This window comes from Copadichromis virginalis, linkage group LG13, assembly GCF_057382275.1.
Source record: "Copadichromis virginalis isolate Kocher_CV1m ecotype Utaka linkage group LG13, C_Virginalis_male_GT1.1, whole genome shotgun sequence".
NCBI lineage: Eukaryota > Metazoa > Chordata > Actinopteri > Cichliformes > Cichlidae > Copadichromis > Copadichromis virginalis.
This window is the reverse complement of record NC_140630.1, coordinates 10,932,018-10,943,795: the sequence shown is the minus strand read 5'-3', so window position 1 is coordinate 10,943,795 and position 11,778 is coordinate 10,932,018. Positions and strand designations below refer to the sequence as shown.

General features: G+C 41.5%; 1 protein-coding gene across 1 annotated transcript; it reads left to right on the top strand.

Moving 5' to 3' along the window:
* Window positions 1–98: 98 nt before the first annotated feature.
* six3a (SIX homeobox 3a) lies at window positions 99–4,609 on the top strand. The gene is made up of 2 exons (XM_085477248.1): window positions 99–1,299; window positions 3,049–4,609. The coding sequence occupies exons 1-2, from the start codon at window positions 608–610 to the stop codon at window positions 3,239–3,241; spliced, it is 885 nt and encodes a 294-aa protein (XP_085333374.1). The 5' UTR covers window positions 99–607; the 3' UTR covers window positions 3,242–4,609.
* Window positions 4,610–11,778: the final 7,169 nt, after the last annotated feature.

Sequence of the window (11,778 nt, the reverse complement as noted above, 5' to 3'; positions counted from 1 at the left end):
AAAAACTATACAAAAACAATGTGCAAATTGACTCGCTTCTATTCAAAACGTGTATTCCCGAGTTGCAGTCATTGGTTGTCCATTTGTCACCCATTTAAAGCTCCCTCTGCCTCCCTCCCTCCCTTCCCGTCTCTGCTAAGCATCTCCAGTCTACATATCTTCTTTAGCTTTAACGAGCCTCGTTAAGATCGCAATAATATTCCACCCTCTAATTGCTCATTCCATTCAGCAGATAGGCGAGCATTGGCTTGTGCCTGATGCGCGCGATGCGGTGGGAGGGTTGCTGTGGAGATCGGAGACTCTGATAACCCCCCGTGCATGCTGCACAAGTGGTGAAAGCCTCGCGCTACGTACTGGCTAATGATTGGCACGCTTGACAGTGATTGGCAGGGCTGCCATGACAACGCTACAACGACACCAAGAAGACCAATAGAAAAGGGAAACAAAATGTTTCAATGCTACACTCAACGGCGGATTTAGGGGGGAGATATTATGAGGCTGGTGTCATTAGGCGATAGCCATTGAATCATTCAATCTTTTTTACTTGCCGTATTTTTCGGTTTTTCCCTTTTTCTCGATAATTTTCTTTCTCTCTCAGGTCATTTCCATGGTTTTCAGATCCCCTTTAGAGCTTTATCCCTCCCATTTCTTCCTGCCAAACTTCGCTGATCGCCCTCTGCTCCTGGCGAACAGCGCTCCCACCACCAGGTCTCCAGAAGACTTGTCCATGTTTCAACTACCGACCCTCAACTTTTCCCCGGAGCAGGTGGCAAGCGTCTGTGAGACGCTGGAAGAGACCGGGGACATCGAACGGCTGGGCCGCTTCCTCTGGTCCTTGCCTGTGGCTCCGGGAGCGTGCGAGGCGATCAACAAGCATGAGTCCATCCTGCGCGCTCGGGCCGTGGTAGCGTTCCACACGGGGAATTTCAGAGACCTCTACCACATCCTGGAGAACCACAAGTTCACCAAGGACTCTCATGGCAAACTGCAGGCCATGTGGCTGGAAGCTCACTACCAGGAGGCCGAGAAGCTCCGCGGTCGTCCCCTCGGACCTGTCGATAAGTACCGGGTACGGAAGAAGTTTCCGCTGCCTCGGACCATCTGGGACGGCGAGCAGAAGACGCACTGTTTCAAAGAGCGGACACGGAGCCTGTTGAGGGAGTGGTACCTTCAGGACCCATATCCAAATCCCAGCAAGAAAAGGGAATTGGCTCAAGCCACTGGACTCACTCCCACACAGGTCGGAAACTGGTTTAAAAACCGGAGGCAAAGAGACAGAGCTGCGGCTGCCAAAAACAGGTTAGTGACTTTTCTGTGTGCCGTCGAAACACGAGTATGCACACAAGTTTGTCTTTAATGCACATTCAAAAGAAAATGCGAGCTTTTTAAAGCCTTATATTGCGATTGGAGACTGTCTAGGAAAAAGATAAGTCTGGCTGTCAGGTGGAGGGACTGCGCTGCGGCGACATTTTGTTATCAAACCCGGATAAACGTCGAAAATATTCCTTTTGTAGATCTCCAGAGTTCTCCTAAGCATAAAAACTTCACTATTATTATTAAAAATTAGCTTTTAAACATTTTTTGCAGATTGATCATTTTTAATGTATTTTAAATTGAATGCAAATTGTATTTAAGAATGAAAAATACAATTAATCTAAAGTTTGGAATTTTAAAAAACTGACTAATAAAATAATACAAACACAAACTACATTTGTTGTCAATCTTGATAAGAGATAATTGAGCCGAGTTCTTTTTAAACAGAAACTCCTTGTTTATATTTTTACAAGAGGCAAAGCATTCTTGCAACATATGAAGATTATTGAATTTATATTTAGAAAAACCATCCGCTGCAGGATTTGTTTAATTTTACAACTATTTCGCTTGTAAAATTGTAAACAACCTAGTGAATTATTTCAATCAGCTGAAATAAAAACAGGACAGTGTTTAGTTTTTTAAAAAAAAAAATAATTATTCTAAAGTTAAATCGTCTTATCTTTACATTTAAACACATATTAAATTGTTAAATTTAGTAAATGTATTTATTTATTTATGTGTATTGGCCAATTTAAGTTCTTAATGCAAGCATTAAGCGTTTTAACATCAAATGTTGCTTAGTGTTGTTGAACTCAACGACTATCTCAAAGGATAATAACGATATTATTGATATCTGAGCATGCGTAGAGAAAAACATCTGAAGACATGGGCTGTATTCATAACATTAAGTGTGGTATCATTCCACTGAAATGCCATAATTGATTAGAAAATACTTTGGAGAGCACTAAGCCATATGAACAGTACTCTAATATTTTTGCTAAATGAATAGATATATTTCCAGGCTGACATTATCCCCACGCGATGGCGTTATTATCATGAGTGGATTGGAGATAAACATTTAGGATGATTGGAGTAACCTGGATCTCGACGTCACTCATTCATACACGTCCCCTACCATCAGACTAAAACACATCTGTGCCAAAGGCTCACGGCAGTTTGTCGTTGTGAGAATACCCATATTTTATTTCAAACAATGATATATAATTATTTTGGGGTTTTAGGCGTGCAAAGTCCTGTTGATGAGCATGAATACACGTGTGCAGAATGAAGAAATAATAATAAACGCTGAACAAACTCAGAGCAGTAACACAGATTTCCAAATGGAAAATGACTTCAAAATGCCTATATCAAAGACAGCAAGTTGGATTTGAAGCTTCCCTGCACTGGCAACATGGATCAGTTATATTCCAAAGTGTTGACTAGGACGTTGATCTCTAAGAAAAAAAAATTAAGTTAAAAAACAACAACAACAACACAGCCCTAGTACATTTCATCCAACATTTGGTAGTCTAAATAGTGATGTGTTTTGTCCCCTGAAAGCTGGCTATTTGATAAAAGCACGCATGCATGCCTGGGGCCGGCAGGGGGAAAGAAAGGCGAGTTTGAACCCCTATTTTGCAGGAGGAGGAGGGGAAGGGGGACATTCTCAGGTCTAATTGCCATTTCTCTCATTTTTTCTCTTTTCCCCCCCTCCTCGTTTCTTTTCTTCTCCAGGCTCCAACACCAAGCAATAGGACCAGCCGGTATGAGGTCCCTCTCAGAGGCCGGTCTAACCCCTCACAGCTCGGCAGAGTCGCCTTCAACCGCGGCAAGTCCCACCACCAGCGTTTCCAGTATGACAGAGAGAGTTGATACTGGGACGTCCATCCTGTCCGTCACATCCAGTGACTCGGAGTGCGATGTATGATACGGAGAAAAAAAACACAAAAACAAACAAAAAGAGAAATATTTACAGGGAAAATGGACCTGAGAGGAAGAAAAAAGACTATGAAATATCGCGGATGAAAAAAGGACCGATTGATATAAATATTAAAATAAAAAGAGTTAAAAGCACGTCGGGTTTTTTTTTATTTTTATTTTTATTAAAAAGCGCTTTCAAAGGACCCACGCCTCCCCCTCCTCTTCATCCCCCCACACCACCACCACCACCATACTACTAGACTACTTGCATGATGGTTTTTTTTATTTTATTTTATTTTATTTTTGATTTTGTAATCAGGGAAATAATCCTGAATGCAAGATTTTCCATCAGGAACATCGATCAGAGGGAATAAAACAGATCGTCTTGGTGTTTTCGTCGCACCTTTTCCCATCTCCGGTTCTAGTCCAAGTGATGATGATGATATGACGGTGAAGCAGCCGCCATGCAGACAAGATGCAATCCTGTTTTTACTTTGTGTTCATCAGACAATCATTTTAAGTCGTAAGCACCTTTTTTTAATACACTTCTGTCACTGCCTGTGGGGTACATGGTCAAAAAATGTCGAACAGAACCGTTTATGACTGTATCAGAATTTTATTTTCGAAATTTTATATTGAATTATGTATATCTCAAATAATGCGATCATTCTCCCGGTCTGTAATATACGTGTAGAAATATGCTTGTACATAATTATTGCTCTCCCCCGTGTCATCCTCTTTTCTATCCCTTCCTCACTTTTCTTGACTTGGTGTTCCTACATAAAATATTTGTCAAAACTTAAAACTGAAGTGCTGTAGGCGTTTTTGTTGGTTTTCTTTGATTATGGGTGGGTTGTTAATGGCAAAAAAACTGAAACAGAAACAAAACCAAAAACATATATATACTCTTCCGTCCACCGGGGTCACTCTGAGCGCTTATTTGCATTTGCCAATGTCATTTCCCTTTCATCGCGTAGTTATTATGTGTCTTGTAGTTACGATTCTAAAGATCAAACGCATTATTCATTTTGCTATACCTCGTTGCATGTTGATGTCTGTATTTCCATCCGATTACGGATAAGGACAGTGATAAGTGGCTAAACACATGTTCATATTGGATCATTATTGGATTGTGGAAGCATTAATGCTCATCGTGGCTTATCCAGCCTCGGAGCAGGTTATTCAGTCAGGGGGCTGGTCTCACCTAAAATTAGTTTGATTTCATTTCAAGTACAGCGTTAACTCAGGATTTCATTATTTGTATCGTCTTGGCGTAGACAGCTTGGTCGTGTGCAGCGACAAAAGCGGCACAACGCTGTAATTCATTTTTAAGTTTGTAATTTTATTTTCCAAAAGAAGACGTCTGCTTTATTTTATGATTACACCCCTGGCTCAAACGTATATGATGCAGGCAAAATCGCCTATATGACTGCCTCAGTCTCCAAATTCTGGCAAATGTCAACGTCATGCAGCACTTAAAAATGTGAGTGCCATTTCCCCTTTTGTTTACCGTTGCTAGTGAATACAGAAATTAAGTAAACGCGCCATTAAATGGGCTAATCACGATGGGACTCCTCCCCTGTCCCAATCTCCCATTGTGGCCCCTGAAAAGAGCTTTTCTTCCTCGGACGAGAACCATTTCCCCCTCCAAAAAAAAGGCTTTCTCTCCTGCAGTCCCTTTGCATCCAAATCCCCAACCAATTATTCTGCAGACTAGAGTAGATTTGCCACAGGACACTGTTGCACGAACTGCAGTTTTGGTGGAAACACTTTCTCAGAGATTTGTTTCCTAGAAGCAGCGCTCGGGCTCTCCCCATGTAAATGTGCTACACGCAACTCTGTGATACGAATCGAGTCTGTGAGTGCTGCGGTGGTGTCTTTAGTAACAGAAAGTAGGACAGTAGCCACTGTTTGGTACGGAGAAACCGCAGGACTTTCAGAAACTGAACACTGGCATAAAACCTGCGAAGAGGACTCCAGCAGTGTAAACTTCCATTTATTTAATCATGACAGATTTCTGTCTGATTTTAAAAAGAGAACTAAAGTTTCCTTTTTCCAGCACCCGTTATTACCTGTGGTGTTACAGATGATTCGCAGATCACTACCAGGATATTTTATTTCTTTCCTTTTTATTACTTTTTTTGTAAAAAAAAAAAAAAAAAAAAAAAAAAAAAAGAAAGAAAGAAAAAAAAAAAGAAGAAGAAGAAAAGAAAAAGTGAAAGCCTATATACAAATGATCATGAGTGTGCCCACGGAAAATGTGAGGAGGTATTTAAATTTTGAATACAGACCAAGACACCACAAACGCTCCCAATGGAACTACTTCAATGTGTTTTTCTAATGACTTTATTTAGAAAAGCAATGACAAGGGGATTGTAAAAATCATAAAAGCAGTTTTTTGAGATATTTGTTGGACTTAATGAAATTCTCTCCACTAAATGTGAAATTTGGCTTGAAAAAAGTTATGGGCTATGTTATGTTGTTTTTTGTTTTGTTTTTTACACACTGAGTAAATGTAATCAGACCACTGGATGAAGTGACCACATAAAGCTATCTACCTGCAAAAGTCCCCACCAGACAGAAACCAAGCAGGACCTAAAACAAGTGTAGTGTCAAAAGCCTCCGCCATTCGACTCAATAGGTCTGTGATCCTGAAGTAACCGAGGACATGACGCAGACAAACGCAAGGCTCAGTTCCCCGCTTGGCTAAAACAAAGCATCTCCAGCCGCACTCACTGGCAGTCGATCGTAGATGAAGTAAATCTGTATCATATTTTAAACCCATTCCGGTTCTTAAACCGGCCTGCAAGAGACAGATAGGCCCTATCAAGAGCACCGTGGGGACATGGCACCGCCGCTCCACCAGACCTTATCACGCACCCCCCGCCTCTCCATTTACGCACTCCACAAGTTTTATTGGCTGCGACAAGTCCCGGCTATGATTGAGATTAAATTAATCGTAAACTGAAGAGCATTTTTATCGGCAAAGGAGGACACGAGGATTAGGGCTGTATCTGAGAGATGGAGCCACAGATAGGGACACATGAATATAAAACAAGCGATGAATGGGCTTCATTTGCGCAAAATTACGTTCATTAAACCCACGGCCCTGGAAAACGCTGTTTTATGCACATAAACTTAACTTACTTAAAAAGAAATACAAGCGTTTTTTGAAGTAGTTTTTTTTCTTTTTTTAAGTGAGCTAAGGATGCAAACTTTACAGTCGCCGGTTACACTCCTTCGTAGCCCTTATACTTGCAGTTTTAATCACCACGAGAATATTTATAAGGCTTTGCAGTAAATACTCCAGCAAATCGTGTGTTAGAGCCCTATCATCATAATTGAACGGTATAGTGTTATAGGAGCAACAGACAAACAAGTCAATATTAATTAAATCTCAGTGAGTTTTCCATTAGAGCATGTTAAACAATGTAAATGAGAGCCATGTAAACAGATACAGAATTGTTCTAGCTGCAAACATATGTAGGCCAGAGGAGCGGCAGGAAAAAAAAAAGAAAGAAAGAAAAAGATCTGGAAGTGCGAGTCTATCTGTTGCTCACTGGGGTCATTAACAGTGGGGGAGCTCTTGTTCGTGATCTGTCAACTCAAATATGGATCACAAGACAAAAGAACTTAACGAGGAGTAATCTCTGTGTGTGATACTTACATGAGAGTAAACGAGAATGTGAGACAAGTGCGGCAACAATGGGGATTCACATGTTTTTTCACCCTTTCTTTTCGCTTCCTGGAGTCGATTTGCATTTATGTGGGGAAAAATACTGCGTCTGTCAAAAAAAAGGAAATAGAAAAGATTGGCATGAAAGTCGACAACGTAAAGACGATTATTTTTTGATCGCTTCCAGATTTGAAGTGCCTTTACAGGGAGAGAAGCAAAGCGGGTTCTCTTCTGAACAAAATACAATTGATTCGTGTTTGAACTGATGGTTGTTTGCGTCGCGATGATCCGCTTAGAGGTCAGAGTTGAACTTTCCCTTCGTTCTCAACTATAACATCGTGTACAAAGAAGTTAATGCAGACACTGTCAACGCAACTATAGGGGACCAGAGGAAGGAGGGGGCTATTAGACCGGAGTTGGCGGTGAGAAATACTTGCCCTGCCCCGTTTTTTCTCGGATTTCACCGGTTAACTGAACACAACTTTTCTATTGGTGTGTATTCATGCAGCAGCCAAAGAGCACCAGTTTTCCTATAGCCTCAGCCGCACGGCTGTCAGTGCAGGAATGAACGGGGCCTTTGGACTAAACTTTCTGTGCCTCCTTTCTTCAGTAGGTAAGAAGCAGGGCTCCCAGCATTCCTCTTGACCGAGTGGTAATTTATAGTTGTATGACCGTGACCTGCCATTCAGTGTTTTAGACGGGGAACTACTGTTCTCTTTTTTTCCGGGTCTTTATGTGAAATATTAGCTGCAATTAGCCATCTCTGCAGAGGCCAAATGCTTTGAGTCTGCATTGATTACACGTTGTTTTTTCACCTTACCATCACAGTTCAACACAACTATCCTTCCAAACATTTTAATAGACAGATTACAAGAAATACCTATACATGTAAGCATTAACAAATGTGTTATGATAGATAAGAAGTAATTAAAAAAAAAAAACCCAGCTAATTCAGTTGTATTGCTATTAGGTTATAGGTGAATGAGATCGATGGTTTTATAATTTTGCGTGGTTAAAAGCAGGCAGGTCTGACGAGACATTTTGATATGGTGTAGTTTTGATAAAATGCGTCTGTGCACGTAAATTGTGCTGATTTCACTAATGCCGGCGCCATGCACCTGCTGCTTGTTGCAAACTGATCGACCCCCCAAACCTCATTACACACACACACACACACACACACACACACACACACACACACACACACACACACACACACACACAGTTTCCTTCATGCAAGTCATTTATTACACGCACACACTTTTTAATTGAGAGCAACATTAAAAGGAAAAAAGTTTTTGAGCATTAAATTGTAAATTGGAGGTCACACAAGGTAGAAGAAATGATAAAAGGTCCCCCACCCCTTTCTTTCTTTTCTTTTCTTTTTTTAAATTTGAAGGCTACTGGGGGGCAGATGGGCTCATACTCTCTCTTTCACAGTCAGGTTGGGAGGAGTGAGTGTGCATGTGAGGCGAGAGGGTGTCAAGAAATACTCCAGTCTAATGCTTATTAGTGTAGGCTTCTATAGCACAAGCCTCATCTTTTTAAAACAAGCATAACATGACAGCAACCCAAATCTAGCTTACTCAAGCGAATATGAGCCCCCCCCCACCCCCATCCCACTCCTCTCGCGCGTGTACATACGCCCGGCACGTATGGAGCTGTTTGTATGTGCGTGTTGGGGTGGGGGCGCTGGGTGCAGGCTGTGATCTCTCGGCTTGTGCACACCGAGTGGACAGAGGGCTGAGCAGCTTAAATGGAGCCCCAGCACCTGTGTTTTCTACCGCCGTTCTCAGGCCTTCTTAGCATGGTACGGTACTACACGGCACTGATGCATGCAATGGGAAATGCGCCGTGAACGTACAGACATTATACACATCATGTGCCACAAATTAAAGAGGGGGTGAGTTGGTTTATTTTGTCTTTCAGCACACCGAAGGGTTAAATTGCCCCTCATTCGTGCTTGGTTAAAATCATAATAATGATAATACTGGATTTTTAGTTTTATTTATTTTTTCGCAAGAAACTTGTGAAACACACTCCCTCCCGTATGTACTCTCGGTCTTGGTACATTTCGGTGACACATCCCTCTTTACTCCCCCCCACCCCCTTCCTTCCATGAATTGGTGATTGTTCCCTGGTCTGATGCTGAAGGCTATTGTCTGTCAGCTGGAGCTCCTGCCCACTGGTCGGCCGCTGAAAGCACTGAATGAACCTGGACACAGACACCCGGTTCCGCTGTGCTTAGACACTTCATAGGCCGACACTCCCAACCTTTTCTTTAACCACTAAGGTTTTGGGATGGCAATGCATGAAAAAAATATCTGTCCCTTTTAACCGTAAACGAGGTTCTATTTCGGCCTAATGCCACACAAGGCACTTTATATCATAGGCTAAACTAAACGGTTTGTCTTTTTGACGCACATCTCTCAAAAGCTAATCAAAACAAAAACAATTCTGGCATGTGTTTTTGTTTAGTGCTCCAAAACCAGCAATGACGAGAAAGCAATTTAGTCAAAGGGACACTGTATATCTAAAAGCTGATATCTAAGTTAAAGATGCTGGGTCTACTCTGATGAGCTCAAAGTGTTTGGGGTATTTCTGACGAAATAAAGCTAAAAGAATAAAATGGTAACGCTGACCCGACTATGCCGTGTCCTATATAACCTATATCTGCTTTTGAAACAGAGACATCAGCTCACAAGAGTCTGCGCAAAGAGGCTATAGTTATACAAATATATACTGAGCAATAAATGATTAGCATATGTGACTAATATGTGAAATACGATAAAAGCATCAGCTTTAGTAAAGCTTGCCCGGTGACACGCCTCCTTTTTGTGCCCATGTACCGAACAAAAGGTCGGGGATTGACTGATGCCTGGGTGTCCTTATCAATTTAACCTCCATTTACAAAGCTTTGGAAAGGTTTACCCTGGATGCCAACGACCCCCTCTCAAACAGCCGACCAGAGGAAAAGTCCATACTGTGAGTGGAAAGCGGTGGCCAGGAAGAGCTGAGCGGAGGGCCAAACGTGTTCCTTGACTGCCATCTAGAGGAATCGTGTGAAATAAAATAAAAAAATAACCCCAAGCTTTGGTTACCTTTTTGTCAAGCACTTCCAAAGAAGAAGAAAAAAGGCACCAAAATTCAAGGTTCTCTTGAATTTAAACAAAGTTTATCACAACTGCTGCAGTGCTTTATGTCTTAATTGTTGATGTAAAAGTTGTGTTGGAATTTTTGTAACAAGATGTCTCTTGTTACAACAATTTTATTATCAGTATACATCAGAAAGGCAAACTGCCCCATCAGTGCACCTTCCTTGTGCTCTAGTTGATGTCATGGTAGGCATGAACATCCCTGCAGGCCAGTGAAGTCACATCATCCCCACACATAGTGTATATACACTGTACAGGATGCAGTCTTTAAAGTTTAATAGCATGAAAGTCAAACAATGTTGGAACACTGCATTTAATGCTCAAGGATTCAGATGCCAGGGACTGTAATGGAATCACCAATCCCTAGTTAATTTTTCAAAACTGATACCCAGAATTTTACAGAGACTGGCAAGGAGCCAAATGACTGACCAGTCTGTGAGAAATAGGGGAACTGGTAGTGATGGTCACAGAGAGGGGAGAATAATGGTGTCCGCTGGAGCGAGGCCTTTTAGAGTTTAACTCCCCTGTTGTGGAGAGCAGGAGGTGCTGGTGGTGGTGGTGGTGGTGGGGGGGACAGAAAGTATGCAACAGAGAAGGGTTCACTGTAAAGGGACAGTGAAATGCTTATGGCAACCAGGCCTGAATCTGCCATTAAATCCTTGCAAGAGGAGAAGTGCATCCCACCATGTTGCATGCCATAAGCGATCACTTTCACTTTCCCATTTTGCACTCACTCATATATCCTAAAGCGGTTTCGGCTGGATTTCAAGTTGACGTTAGTGTATAAGCAACCTTTATCTGGGGTCACTAGAGTTGATTTATAGTTCAACCAGTTAGATGGCGATACATCCAACATTTATAGACATATTAGCAAATAGAGCCTGGAGTAAAAAATGCACTTTGGATCAGTCGACTTTAAATGTACCTTTTAAGAGCATGTACTTTGTCTATATCAGAGAGTCCATAGAATATTAATTGAAATGTGAATTAAAAAAATGTAACATACATAAATTTAGGCAAACAAACAAAACTACATTCTGTATTCAAATATAACTACATACTGCATGACTGCATGTATACTTATCATTTTACACTTTCCACCTTCTGTAACACACATTAGGATTCCAGCTGAAAGGTATTACTTGGTACAGATGGGGGGGAGCTTAAGCATCTGCAAACAAAAACAAAAACAAAAAAGGAGAAAAGAAATTTCATTTAAATTCCTGTTTCAAATTTATCCTTCACAGTTTATCATCTAAGAGAGCATTTAGTTAAGATGTTCGTGTAACATGAACCTTGGTTGTTAATAACTGGCTCATGTGGTAGAGGCCCTCAGCTGAAGCTGGCTGTTTTGTTTAACCACTTTTTCTATTTTTAATAACTTCCTGTACAGGACTCGGTTGTGGAGCACCTTTAAAGCGCCCTTTTTAAAAACGGCCTCTGTCCTGAGGTGGCCTCCAAAACACATGCATTATTGATGCATACACCGGCCTTGTCCTCTGCACTCCCTTCACTCAGTCCAGTTCATCAAGTAACAGCAGCTGCATAGCTCCCATAAGAGACAGAGAGGAGAAAGAAAACATGGCCAAGTGTTCAGAGCTCAGAGACCTAATGTACGTCTGTGGAGGTGGATGAAGCAGGAGCAGTTACAGTTCGAAACAGCAAAAACCCTTCACAAGTTCACATTTTTAAGGAAATTCAGTGATTTTGGTT

Bases quoted from the DNA above. Each gene is read 5' to 3' on its own strand.
- six3a (XM_085477248.1), top strand. From the start codon at position 608: ATGGTTTTCAGATCCCCTTTAGAGCTTTATCCCTCCCATTTCTTCCTG. The intron at 1,300-3,048 runs GTTAGTGACTTT...TTTCTTCTCCAG, and splicing joins GCTGCGGCTGCCAAAAACAG to GCTCCAACACCAAGCAATAG.